The following is a 14,405-nucleotide window of genomic DNA, read 5'->3' on the forward strand; positions in this document are numbered from 1 at the left end:
TCTTTATGCACCAAGAGCTTGTAACACTCCAAAGAGAAAGGAAAAATTGAAATCGCATCATATGACCCCTTTAAAAAATTAAGCTCTTGCCATGGTTTCTTGATTCAGATATGCATGCTGTAGTCATTAAGTCATTATAGTCCTGTTTACAGTTTAATTTGATTTGATTTATTTTGTGGTCATTATATCTCCCTTCCTGTGTTCTTTGTGTTTACCCTTAACTCTTGTGTCCAGTGGTTGTATTTGATGCCCGATGAGATGCATCTGCAGTTTTCCTGTTAGAATGCGCTTTTTTATCTCTTGACTGTGTAAATACATGTAACCACTAATGGATGAAAACGGAGTGAAATACAATTTACAAAACAACTTCTTGAGTGAATGTGTTTTCTCCTTGTATTTGCAGTTTAGAATTATAAAGTGACTTTTTTTATTTATTTTTTTTGGTCTTTGGTGTAAACCTGCTCAAAGCATGTTTAACGAGTTGTTCTTGTAGGGTTTAGGATGGATGAAGGTTATCATTAGCGAAATTTCACTAGCAAAATAGGTCTGTTGTTAATAGTGCAGTGATAATGAAGCACAGTTCACGCAGAAATCACTTTCAAACCAAGCAGCTTTCTGTGGGTCAATACAGCAAATTCACGTGACCAGCTTCTGATTCTGTTGTGAAATCAGCGCGGGGAAATTTTTTGCCCTCATGCAAGATTCTCAATCACAGGGATTCCTATTGAAGTGACTGGATTTCGACCACACTCAAGCAACAGTAAAATCAATGTAATAATATTTGGTGTCATTGTAGTGTTTTATAGTAGATTCTACATGTTTGTGTGAAACCTGATTATCGTGTGATCCAGCGTTATTTGTGGGGAAAAAACAAACATCTTGTGATTTAATGCATGCGAAAGCATCTGACGATCTGTACGAATGAATGCAGATGATCACTGTCACAGCTTTGCTAACATTTGGACAGTGATCTAGAAATGTCTTTGTTATAAATTTTTCCGAATCCTAAAACTTTGTTCTCTGTGTGTCTGGAAAATGTTTACTAGCCAAAATGTGTTGCTGTAACCAAAATTTAAATGGCTAAACAGAATAACTGCTGTTGTTTTGTGCTATTATAACACAAAATCAATTTTCTGTTTCTTTCAATGAACAGTCACACTAGTGGTCAGTATATATATATATATATATATATATTTTTTTTTTTTTATTCTATATACATAAGTCTCTTATGCTTGCTAAGGCTGCATTTATGTGATCGAAAATACAGTAACAACACTAATGTGAAATATTACAATTTAAAATAACCATTTGCTATTGTAATATATTTTAAAATGTTTTCAGCATCATTACTCCAGTCTTCAGTGTCGCATGATCTTCAGAAATCAGTATAATATGCTGATTTGATGATCCAAGAAATATTTATGATTAGTAGTATCAATATTGAAAACAGCTGTGCTGCTTCATATTTATGTGGAAACTGTGATACACCACCATTCAAAAGTATGGGCTAAGATAAAAAAAAAATGTATATATATATTTTTTTTATTCCGTAAGGATGCATTAAATTGAACAAAAGTGACAACAAAAGATTTCTATTTCAAATAAATGCTCTTCTTTTAACTTTCTATTCACCAAAGAATCCTGAAAAAAAAAAAAGTAATCTAAAAATATCAAGCAGCAAAAATTGTATAGAGAGAGAGCAGCAAATCAGCATATTAGACTGATTTCTGAAGAATCATGTGACTCTGAAGACTGGAGTAATGATGCTGAAAATTCAGCTTTGATGACAATATATTCAAATAGAAACCATTTATTTTCAATTGTAACATTTTTTTCTCAATATTACTACTTGTACGTTTTTTTTAATGGTATTTTAAATTGTTTATTCATTATTTTAAAGTTTTTTTTTTTTTTTCAAATAAATGTAGCCTTGGTGAGTATAAGAGACTTCTTTCCAGAACATTAAAACATTCTAATTATTCCAAACTTTTGTGCGGTACTGTGTGAGCTTTATTTTGCTTAGAGCACAGAGATGCTGAGCAGTGTCAGCTGAAGGGCTCTGCAGCTGATTTTGCGCACAATGAAATCCAGCAGAGACGTTTGAAGTCCCCTGGCTGCTGTTTCACAGTAAACCACCCCCACTCTGCAGCAGCTCCGCAGCCCCTCCCCCCGCGTGATGTCACAGCTCAGAGTGTCCCGCAGGAGGCGTGTCCTCCCACTTCTGGCTGAGCCTCACAGTCTGCGCAGGGAACAGGAAGAGGGTGTATGAGTGTATGAGTGTGAGGACGGGAGCTCGCTGTACTTTGGTAGGGACTGAGGGCAGCCATGGGGAATTCACAAAAGAAGGGCCCCGGTCACGGAGAGGGAGGGGGCCCGCACTCTCAACCTGGGACCCCGGGGTACAAGAGGAGCCATGGAAACAACACAGCCAACTCAAAGGATGTCCAAGGGAAGAGCTCGGCAGTGAATGGTACCCTTCCAGCCGGCAAGAGCCAGGATGAGCCTCAGGGCTCTGGTCCGGCACACAGTGGCACTGCTGGGGCGAGCTGTAATCTGGACGCCCCGTGTGGGGCCCTTCCTCCTCCACTGGCCAGGCTCAAAAATGAGGGCAATATGTTGTTCAAAAATGGACAGTTTGGGGACGCGCTGGAGAAATACACACAGGCCATTGACGGATGTATAGAAGCTGGTAGAGTACAACTATTCTGTACTTATTGTCAAAATCATACATTATGTTTGTGTTGAAGCAGTAGATATAACAGTCTTTGGTTTTACCAAGATTAGACATCTTTGGTAAGGTGGCTATTTTGGCAAGGTGATCATTGTTTTTCTAGTTTACTGACATAAAAGTACTGTTTTTTAATGATTCTGGTGGGATACAAGTATTTTGTGTTTAATTATCTTGAAATAGTATATTTGACAGATTTTGGGTGTCACCAAAATGGCATTTTTGGCATATTATATCAATTTATGTTTTAGTTAACCAGCATATTTCAACGATTCAGGTGGGGTACAAGTATTAACCTCAAAATAATATATTATACGTGTATGCTAAAATAGTATATTTAACCATTTTTGGTGTCACCACAATGCCATTTTTGGCAAGGTGGTATTTTATAGTATCTATTTTCCCACTATTTATAGTATATTTCAAATGAATCAACATGTTTCAATCATTCTGGTTGGGTAACAAGTATTCTGTGTTAAAGTAACTTGAATTCATATATGATGCCTGTGTTAAAATAGTATATTTAACAGATTTTGGTATTACCAAGATGGTATTTTTGGTAAGTTGGTCATTTTGGCATAGCTGTGGTTGTTTTTATAGTATACTGACTTAAAAGCAGTTGGTTTTAAATGATTTTGGCGGGATACAAGTATTTTGTGCTGAAGTATATTGAAATGATGTTAATAATATAATATATTTAACAGATTTTGGTTTCAGCAAAGTGGCATTGTTGGCAAGGTGACAATATTTTGATACTTTTTTTATAGCATACTGACTTAAAAGTACTGTATTTTTCAAATTATCCAACATCTTTCAATGACTCTGGTGGGGTACAAGTATTTATCTATATTATATGTCTGCATGAATAGTATGTTTAACAGTTTTTGGTGACTGGGTGTTTCCAAATGAACCAGCACATTTCAATGAATCGTGTTGTAGTGTGAATCACAAAAGCATCTTTTGCGCAAACATTGCGTAGATCCTGTTTAGCAGCGTTGAGTAATGCAGGGGAAGGAATCCGATACCGGTTCATAGAGAGGCTCTGTTGTCTAGATGTCCCATGGAAAAGGTCTTAAACCGCTGTTCATCAAGCCACTGCATTTTGGGGACTAAAGCTGCATTGTTGTGAAATAGAAGTGAACGCGTTTCACAAGACTGACACTTCCGCAACTGTGCATTGTGGGCGTGTCCACTAAAGTTACGTAATGGGCCTTTTGAAAGCAGGGATGCACCGTCTTTCTAAGCTCAGCTTCCCCAGAGTGTTTACTCTATGACTAGTTGGGTTTGTAACATGATATCAGGTGACTACACGAAATGTATTCCAGCATAAATGGCTGCCTTAACACTGAACCCTTCCTCCCACTTGTATCCATGCAGATCTAAAGCTGCTTTCTGAGTCTATTTTCAGTGCTGTGCTTGTATTTGCAGGTATCGACAGCCCAGAGGATCTTTGTATTCTGTACTCCAATAGAGCTGCTTGCTACCTCAAAGATGGAAACAGCGCAGACTGCATTCAGGACTGCACCAGGTTAACCACACATTTACATACTCGCTCTGTTCAGCTGCCAATCTCTCAATGACCAGACTTTCACAGAATAACGAGAGCCACAGTGCTGCGTTTAGCTTGGATTTACGTGTGAGGTAATAAGTGCGTCTCAGAAAGATTAACATCCAATGCAGTTAGTTGCACTGTAAGAAGCTTTACCAGCAGACTGGTTAACCGTGACTAAGATCCTCGGCAGGCTGTTACCATGTTCTGCTCCTTTGGAGGGAAATAATAAAATGTCATTGAGTCTTGTAATCATACTGTACTTTCCGCTGTCTTGTTTGGACGCATCCATTCTTTAATCCTATAGAGGAGTGAATCTCAACCTTTTGGCTTACCGGACCCCAGTCCAATTCAGAACCATCCTCAAGGACCCCCAGAACAAAATTGACTCAAGACTTTCACAGAATAACGAAAGCCACAGTGCTGCGTTTAGCTTGGATTTACGTGTGAGGTAATAAGTGCGTCTCAGAAAGATTAACACCCAATGCAGTTAGTTGCACTGTAAGAAGCTTTACCAGCAGACTGGTTAACCGTGACTAAGATCCTCGGCAGGCTGTTACCATGTTCTGCTCCTTTGGAGGGAAATAATAAAATGTCATTGAGTCTTGTAATCATACTGTACTTTCCGCTGTCTTGTTTGGATGCATCCATTCTTTAATCCTATAGAGGAGTGAATCTCAACCTTTTGGCGTAACGGACCCCAGTCCAATTCAGAACCATCCTCAAGGACACCCAGACCAACATTGACTCATCTATGTATCATTTGTGTCTTTGTGAGGACCAAATGCAGTCAAGTATAATTCAAGTTAGCTGACTTGTCCAGTATTTGGCCATATCATCAGCTATATTGGACTTTTCTTTCATGGGAACACGTCATGTCAAAATATACAAAAAATCATACTTTATATGGACCCCCTGGCCTTACGTCAAGGACCACTAGGGGTCCACGGACCCCTGGTTGAGAAACACTGCTATAGAGGAAAGACAGGAAAATGATGCGAGCTTTAGGTATATTATACAAAATGGGTATATTTTGAAAGACTCCAACACATGCAGCTTTATGAATGGCTTCCTATGTAGATTTAGAGAGTTCATTGTAGGGCACAGGATCAGAGAAAGATCCTGATCCTCTGTTTATTTATAGGTCTCTGGAGCTCCGCCCCTTCTCGCTGAAGCCCCTCCTCCGGCGGGCGATGGCGTATGAGACTCTGGAGCGCTACAGGAAGGCCTACGCTGATTACAAGACAGTCCTGCAGATAGACAACAGCGTGCAGGCGGCTCAAGACAGTGTGCACAGGTACAATCCACATGATGACATTTTCTGAGTATTTTAATATGTTTACAAATGTAGCTTTCTAAAAACACTCCTTATTATTGTCAATATCCTGCAAAATAAAAACCTAAACAAACAAGGGTCATTTCCTAAGAAGACAAATTACATAAGATGATGAGACTTGTTTTCAGACAATAGATTTTGATATTTACACTTCTTATAACATTGGTAGTTTTTCCACTTCGGAAAGTCTAAAAAATATGGCCAAGTGTACTGTTAATACAAAGGAATTTTCTGTATTGATTTTTCACAGGTGCTTTAACCATATTTTGAATTACACATTGCATTGTGTTTTAGGGTTAAATGAAATGTCAGTAAACTTAATAGATAATGGCAAAAAGTTACCAGTACTTTTTTTCCGTTGTCTACACATTTTGTTCTTACAGTCTTGTTTTAATTGTAAATTGAAAAAAAAAGGTTGACAAAAGATGTATTGTCTGAGAAAAAATGGTCTGCACATTTTTCTTCCTCAAGTAAATTGATCTCATTTCAAGGACTTTTATATTTTTTTCTACTGGAAAACAAGAGCAAAGTACTTACAGGGTTAGTTCACCCAAAAATGAAAATTCTGTCATTATTACTCACCCTCATGTTGTTCCAAACCTGTATGACTTTCTTTCTTCTTCTGAACACACACGAAGATATTTGGAAGAATTTTGGTTTCGGTCCCCATTGACTTCCATTATATGGGGAAAAAAATACTATGGAAGTCATCAGGGACCAGAATCTGTTTGTTTATTCACATTACAGTTATGTCATCTGTTCTGTCTGACTGTGTTTGTGATATGATCTCAGAATCACTAAAATGCTGATCGAGCAGGACGGTCCTGACTGGCGAGAGAAGCTGCCAGAGATTCCAATGGTTCCGCTCTCCGCCCAGCAGCACCGTAAAGATGAGCCCAGCGCAGAGATTCTGCAGGCCCGCGCAGCCAGAGCCGAGCAGGAGAAGGGTGAGTTAACACCGCATCGCGTCGCCACTGAACCAAAACCCGCCGCACAAGAGAACAGTTACCAGACAGAAGAGAACAGTTTTGTTCTCAAGTATGAGCAATAGTAATAGCGATGTATAGCAATAGAATTAGTAAAGCACATAATAAGTGTAGATGGTTAGTATAGTTTAAAATAGTTTCTCAATAGTTATCTCCATTAGCATTCTATAAACAAATTCAGTATAATTCTGTGCCATTCACACCTGAAAGGGTTAAAGGTCTGTCTTTGAACATATATCTTATTTGCATATTTACAAGGTCAATAAAAGTGGGTCTCATTCATGAATTCATGATTCAGCAATGATTCATCAATGACTTTTGTACCTAAATGCATACTAAATGTACAAAAAAAAGAAGAGTTTGGTTCCAAAATATCAAAAAATTATAAACCTTTTTTTTTTTTTATTGAGTTTCCGCCAAAATCAGTATTGTGTATGGTCGGTATTGAAAAGTCCATTTTTAATTTTACGCAAAATGCGATATCCACCGAGTTATTCTGTCATGTTTTCTCCCTTTCTTTCCAAACCAGACGGCTCCGGTTTCATTCTGACCTGAGAAAGGAAGACCCACATGATCACACGGCACACATCAGCACCCGATCACATTAACAATGGGACAACCTTTGCTCTGCTGTACTTTGAGCCAGATGAAGTCATAGCAATGGGTGTATGTTGTGTTATTCCTGCTGCACTCGCTGCCTTTACTGCAACTGAGACGAGCCACTGTAAACTTGCCAAGCACACTGACACAAGTAGTGAAGTGTGCCGCTTTTGAGTAACGTGACCAGGTCTCATTTCACCCCAAAATCAATAGAAAAATATCAGGAATTACCACTGTTGTTATTGTTAACTAAAACTATTTTTAAAAAATCAGTAATTGAAATAAAACTAATAAAATTAATTATAAATATTAAATGAAAAACTGAATACAAATTAATATTTAAATATGTAATACTTCATACAACTTAAAGGTCCCCTGAAATGCTTAGAAACACGCAGCGTTACTCTGTGTTGACGTCATTTTAACTGAAAATATTGATACTAACACCCAAAAAACTTTCATTTTGATTTCATGGGGACTTTAATATTTAATACAAATTCTGAAATGTTTGTCTTGGCAACTAACTGAAATAAGTTAGCTAAAAAGTTAGCTAACTAAAATTACTAAAACTACAAATGATTTAAAAATAAATTAAAGCTAATTTGAAGTTATATTTAATAAATAAATAAATGAATGAGACAAAAGCACATAGCAAAATTACCTTTGGAAAAAAAACATTTAAAAAAAAACAAATGAAAACTGAAAATATAAAAATAAAAGCTAATTCAAAATAGTATATAAATTATACTACAATAACACGGGAAATTACATTTTGCATAAAGAAAAAAATAAGCTAATTTGTTGTGTCATATGTGATTTATTTATTTATTTATTTTGTACATTATTAAAATGTTTTTGTTGTTGTTGTACTACAACAATGAGAATTTGGGAGGCAAATGTGCTTAAATATAACGAAATTTTTATTTGTTTTTGTGATTTTGAGAATTATGACCCAGACATGTTGCTGATGTGTTTTGTGACATGCACTCTTTTAGAGTGGATAGCTATAATTTAGGGAAGAGACGGGGTCTTTTAGAAGTATTCAGAAGAGTAATTCTACTGTAATCTACTTTCTTCACAGCCAGAAAAGCAGAGGCTCGATTCACACAGATGAAACAAGAAGGAAGTGACCTGGTGAAGAGCGGACAGTTTCAAGGTGCTGCGGACAAATACAGCGAGTGTCTGGCCATCAAACCTAACGAATGTGCCATCTACACCAACAGGTAAAGCTGTCCTACATGCTGCTATTTAAAACACTTTGCAACTGTTATTATCAGCCGAAACACAGGCTGTGCTTGGAATAGCACACTACCATATTACTCCTACAACAGTCGGGCTCTGAAACTAAACATCCCATTCATTTTCTCTATAATGAAAATAGTTTTTTTACATTAACATTTAAACTGTTAAATACAGACCTACTGTGAGCTACAAGGCTGTTAATCAACGGTAAATGCTTTAGTTAAAGCCACCAGTTTGCATCATTTCAACTTCCTTTTAAAATAATCGAGTTAAACAGCAGAATACAAATTCATTGTGAAAAACTGCATTACCCATGATTCTGCAAAGAAGTCTCAACCAATCAGAGGACTGCAACAAAAAAATCAGGCTAGATGAACTACCTGCTCCCATGGAAGCGTGTAATCAAGTTGGTCACGCTACACACTCAAACTATTTGGATATATATCTATAAAAATGTATGTAAAACATCAAATATATTGTTTGTTGTATATTATACTGATGAATTTAATTAAAATTGCAAGCTAAATCTTTCATTACTAAAATCCTGTACACCACTGAATTAAACGTGACAACTGTAGCATACTGCTGTTTGAAATGTTGCATAATGCATACTGTATATGCATAATGTAGTATACACTGTGCAGTATGAAGCAAGCAGTGCACTAGTATTCTGTTCTGGACACAGCCGCAGTTTGGTGCAGTTCACTCTAAATACTTACAAAGTAGCAATGACCTGAACCATCTCTCATTTGATGGAGCCTTCTAGAAAATGCTGAGACTGGAGCTGCTCAGACAGTCAGCAGTTAGCTCTGACAACTCCAGCATAACACGCCGGAGGAGAGTCTGAATGAGAACTGTCTGCTGTGTTTTCCAGAGCGCTGTGCTATCTCAAGCTGGAAGGTTTCGCAGAAGCCAAACGGGACTGTGATTCTGCACTCCAGATCGAGCCAAACAATAAGAAAGCATTTTACAGACGAGCACTGGCACATAAAGGCTTGAAGGTTTGTATTTTGTCATCAGATATTATGCCTTTTATAGTCACAAGAAAGCATGTGTGCTTCATGTTATATGTGACCCTGGACCACAGAACCAGTCATAAAGGTACATTTTTCGAAATTGAGATTGATACATCATCTGAAAGCTGAATAAATAAGCTTTCCATTGATATAAGGTTTGTTAGGATAGGACAATATTTGGTCGAGATACAACTATTGAAAATCTGGAATCTGAGGGTGCAAAAAATCAAAATACTGAGAAAATCGCCTTTAAAGTTGTCCACAACTTTAAAGGCGTAATACAAAAATTACGTTTTAATATATTTAGAGTAGGACATTTACAAAATATCTTCATGGAACATGATCTTTACTTAATATCCTAATGATTTTTGACATAAAAGAATACAATCCCTGCCGGTACGAGACTCGAACCCACAACCTTTGGGTTATGAGTCCGACTCTCTAACCATTAGGCCACGACTTCCCAGACTTCCTTAAGACTGCTTTTGTGGTCCAAGGTCACATATTTAAAACATTGTGAGTAAGGATTGTGTGTGCATATAAAGTCAAGCTCACTGTTGAATTCAGTGCAGTAAGGCAGAGTTTCGATGGTCCGTCTGTATGTTCTCCCACAGGACTACCTGTCAGCCAGCACTGATTTACAGGAAGTACTGCAGTTGGATCCAAACGTGCTGGAAGCCGAGCAGGAGCTGGAGATGGTCACTAGACTGCTAAGAGAAAGTCTGCTGGCTAATTCTCAAGGTAAATTCTCACTGCCAAAGAACACATAGGGAGAGACGAGAAACTAGCACAGTTCAGACTATGTAGGCAACCGGTTTGTGTTCTAACCGGTTGGGATGTGATAAGATTCCACCGACAAGAAATTTGTCTGGCTGTATCCGAAATCCCTAATATAGTCTACTCTGAATGAGTGAATGAAACCAGTGAGTGAATTTGGACACTGAGTGCCCCGGAAGTGCTACAGAGGCCATTTGATTGCTGTAACGCTCAGTGCATTGTCTCTACTTCCTTTCACTTTAGAAAAGTCAAGCCAAAATTTCCTAGGTATGGCTGCTGTCGTCTTGCGCCGACGACGTCATTTGGAGCTCAAGTCTCCTCGTCTGTGATCATGAGGTGGAGCCACGGTATCAAACTCCTCCAGGCCCAATTTAAATTATCCATTGTCGCTTGTATTATGGCTATTGAAGGCAGGGTAGGCGATTTGGTTCAAAAACATTTTTTTGTTACGCTGTTTGAAAGTCTCCCATCTTTCATCCCGATTGCCATCACTAAGTTAAGTGCTCTAAATGTATTTATATGGTCTGTGGAAGGTGTAGGAGCATAAAATGTTCGTCCAATCATATGGTATATGTATTTGCAAACCTCTGCGCACCCTGTTCGCACAGACATGATACTTCATCAGCGCGTTCTTTGCACATGACGTCATTGCTGTGCTGAAATGCAGCTGGAGGGCAGGAAGTGATTTTTCTATATAGGACTCGCTAGCAGAAACTCAAAATGCCTATGTTTTGCGTTGTTTATGGATGCTCAAACCGAGAAACCACAATGAACTTTTAATGTGTACGGAAATGTTGTTGTTCATAAGAGGGGAAAAGGCAAGAAATTGACTGAAAACACAAGAAAAAGTGGCTTGTAAACCTGCGTCTGCGGTCGGGAGGAGCCGAGTCGGATAATGCTCGTGTGTGCAAATGGTTAATATAAGATATTATAATATATTAAGATATTAAGATAAGAAATGTATAAATAGATACAGGTCTGCCAACTCTCACGCATTCAGCATGAGACAGAATTCACTCAATGCTAAACGCTACTACAAGTGAGTGACAGCTTTTTAGTGATTATATGGAAGCGCTATTAGCTCACTTTCTAGGCTATAATCAATTCAGAATTTGAATAAAAGTTTTGTTTTACGTGCTGCTAACAGGACCAGCGGCCACATACCCTGAACATGCAGCAAAGTTTCAGAAGTGACATACAGTCATGGCCAACAATATCGGCACCTAACGAACGGCACGGTAAATATGATCAAAGAAGGCTGTGAAAATTAATCTGCATTGTTAACCCTTTTGATCTTTTATTTAAAAAATTCACAAAAACCTAAACTTTCATTGGATAATAAGAATTTAAAATGGGGGGAAATATCATTATGAAATAAATGTTTTTCTCTAATACACATTGGCCACAATTAACAGCACCCTTTTATTCAATACTTTTTGAAACCTCCATTTGCCAGTTTAACAGCTCTAAATTTTCTCCTATAATGCCTGATGAGGTTAGAGAGCACCTGACAAGAGATCAGAGACAATTTCTCCATCCAGAATCTCTTCAGACCCTTCAGATTCCCAGCTCCATGATGGTGCTTCTCCTCTTCAGTTCACCACACTTACTTTATTAAAGTAATGTAACTGATTACATTTGATCTAAATTTCTGGCGAATGTTTTCAAATGTTAATGATTTTGAATTTGAAATTTTGAAACATTTAAAGCAGGCAGGGTTAACCTTACAGTGAATAAAGTCAGACTTTCAGAATCCTTCATCACTTGAATTAAGATTCAATTAAATTTATTTTTAAAGCACATCCACCACAAAAGCACCTGTTTTTACTTTGAGATAGTTCTGAGGTTAAATACAGATTTAAAACCATAACAAGAAATAGAATAGCTATGATACTGTTTTTGAAATCAAATCTTTGCATAGCTATGACAGGAAACACAGGCATCTAACAGTAAAAAAAAAAAGCATATACAAAAACCCAAATAAGAAATAAAACAGTTCTCATATAAATGTGTCCTGTTCTGTGTCCTAAACTCCTGTCTCATATTTTAGAGCAGTCAATGCAATTTGGGAAATAAATCAATTAAATCTGTATGTGGGTATGTGGGTGAAAATATTCAGATGTAACTCCCTTTGTAATCTTTAACATTTTCATAAGTAACTGTAATTTAATTACACATTTGTTCTCAGTAACTGTAACTGATTACAGTTACATTTATTTTGTAATTAAATTACGTAATGCCGTTACATGTAACTAGTTACTCCCCAACACTGCATATATCCCGCATCTCTCATATAAATGCGGGATTCACTTTCGAAATAGCTTGTTTGCAATCAGGGTTAGTTGCTTAGCCTATATCCACCGCCTCGATGGCAGGCAAGTATTTCAATTTAGTTGACAAATCCCTCCTCTTCATAACATTAGGATCACGTCCAATATGTTGTGATTTTCAGTTTACACCTTTCTCTTGTAATAGTGTCTAAACCAGTACAGTATGGACTTTCCTCCATCTCATCCATTCTGCTTTTCACTTCCTGCCCTCCATCTGAATTTCGCAAGTCATCAGAATCACGTGATTGCAAACAACCTATTGCAGACCAAGCAAGAATGGAAGGCATTATTATTGTAATATTCTGCACTTTGTACTGTAATGTTTTCTCACCGGTGAATGAGACATGAGGTAATCTGACAGCGTTGCATTCAATCCTCCACCAACGCCGTCTCTCATCGTGTCGCTGGTTAGCCTCTGCTCTGCCTGTGCGCGGTCATGTGTTCTGGAGGGGGCGTGGCTTTGGAGAGTGATTTGCAGGGAGGGTGGGTTCTTATGATTTCAAAGCATGGGTTGCCAGGTTTTCACAACAAATCCCACCCAATTGCTACTCACAACTAGCCCAATCGTGTTCCAGGGGGTAAAATTCACGTGTTAAGTTTCCCCTGGTAAAATTCAGATTCCAGGGGCTAAATATCATGTTATTGGGGTCGCTTCAACCCGCGGACATGAAAAACAACCCGCGGCAAGAGTGTTAAAGTAGCCCACTTGGTAACAAAGCTAGATTGCTATTGCTAGCCTCTCTGAAATCACCTACCCTACCTTCAAAGTCATACAAAATGATATTCAAACTCAAATTAAACTATGTTAGTATTGTACAAAAAAAAAACGTATCTGAGATAATCAATGAGCTGTCAGCCGCGATGTCGCAGAAATAGAAATAGAAACCATCACAAAATAGAAGCCGCTGTTGCTCGTCATTGCTACGGTGCAACATTTATTCAGTTTTGCCTACATATTTGTTTATTCAATATCACTGTTGCACAACAGTTCAATAAACAAAAAGTTAATACTGAGTAATTTACATGTTACATTACATACAATATTGCCTCTTACATTGCTGTTTCGCCAGCAAAACCATCCGCGGTTCGTCTCCAAGCAACACACAGCGGTGGCGTTACTAAATGAATCAGTGTTCTGAACGAATCAGTTGAGTGAATGATTCACTGACTCACTGCCACCTACTGGTGTAAGGATGAGACCAGGTGTGCCTCACACGTCCTGAAAAGTGAAGCTGCGGGCTCTTTGATCGCCCCCTGGTGGCTGGCTGCAGTACAGGTCATAAACCCCGCCCTCTCCATGTAAACGAATGGGACTAAAGTCAAATTAAAAAAATAAATTACGCTTCCAATACAATTTTCCGAAAGATGGTTTTGGTCATTTAAGGTAGTTGTTTTATAACGCTGATATATGTTAAATTGTTCGTTTTAGTGATAAGTTTGATTTTAGCTAGTAATTTGATGCTATAAAAACGGGGCGTGTCGTTATGGTTGATTGGGCCTGCGGGAGTTTGGGCGGGAGTTTGATACCGTGGCTCCACCTCACGACACTACTGCGCAGACTCTGGCTCCAAACAAATCTCTACTGCGCAGACTCTGGCTCCAAACAAATCTCTACTGCGCAGACTCTGGCTCCAAACAAATCTCTACTGCGCAGACTCTGGCTCCAAACAAATCTCTACTGCGCAGACTCTGGCTCCAAACAAATCTCTACTGCGCAGACTCGGGCTCCAAACGAATATCTACTGCACAGACTCTGGCTCCAAATGAATCTCTACATCTCTACTGCGCAGACTCAGCCTCCAAACGAATCTCTACTGCGCAGACTCGGGCTCCAAACGAAT

General features: G+C 38.3%; 2 protein-coding genes across 2 annotated transcripts in view; both read left to right on the top strand.

Annotated features, from left to right (window-relative positions):
• Nucleotides 1-374, top strand: part of LOC107698637 (DNA-directed RNA polymerases I, II, and III subunit RPABC4-like) — a 2,204-nt gene extending 1,830 nt beyond the window's left edge. Inside the window, exon 5 of the mRNA XM_016499695.1 lies at nucleotides 235-374. Coding sequence (XP_016355181.1) covers nucleotides 235-257 — 23 coding nt within the window. The 3' untranslated portion in view covers nucleotides 258-374. The remainder of the gene's footprint in view (nucleotides 1-234) is intronic.
• Nucleotides 375-2,210: 1,836 nt separating this feature from the next.
• Nucleotides 2,211-14,405, top strand: part of LOC107698654 (sperm-associated antigen 1A-like) — a 15,743-nt gene continuing 3,548 nt past the window's right edge. Inside the window, exons 1-7 of the mRNA XM_016499726.1 lie at nucleotides 2,211-2,689; nucleotides 4,157-4,256; nucleotides 5,422-5,574; nucleotides 6,406-6,560; nucleotides 8,281-8,422; nucleotides 9,316-9,442; nucleotides 10,072-10,198. Coding sequence (XP_016355212.1) covers nucleotides 2,326-2,689; nucleotides 4,157-4,256; nucleotides 5,422-5,574; nucleotides 6,406-6,560; nucleotides 8,281-8,422; nucleotides 9,316-9,442; nucleotides 10,072-10,198 — 1,168 coding nt within the window. The 5' untranslated portion in view covers nucleotides 2,211-2,325. The remainder of the gene's footprint in view (nucleotides 2,690-4,156; nucleotides 4,257-5,421; nucleotides 5,575-6,405; nucleotides 6,561-8,280; nucleotides 8,423-9,315; nucleotides 9,443-10,071; nucleotides 10,199-14,405) is intronic.

The sequence above is a fragment of the Sinocyclocheilus anshuiensis genome, unplaced genomic scaffold, assembly GCF_001515605.1.
Source record: "Sinocyclocheilus anshuiensis isolate Anshui unplaced genomic scaffold, SAMN03320099.WGS_v1.1 scaffold150, whole genome shotgun sequence".
Taxonomy (NCBI): domain Eukaryota; kingdom Metazoa; phylum Chordata; class Actinopteri; order Cypriniformes; family Cyprinidae; genus Sinocyclocheilus; species Sinocyclocheilus anshuiensis.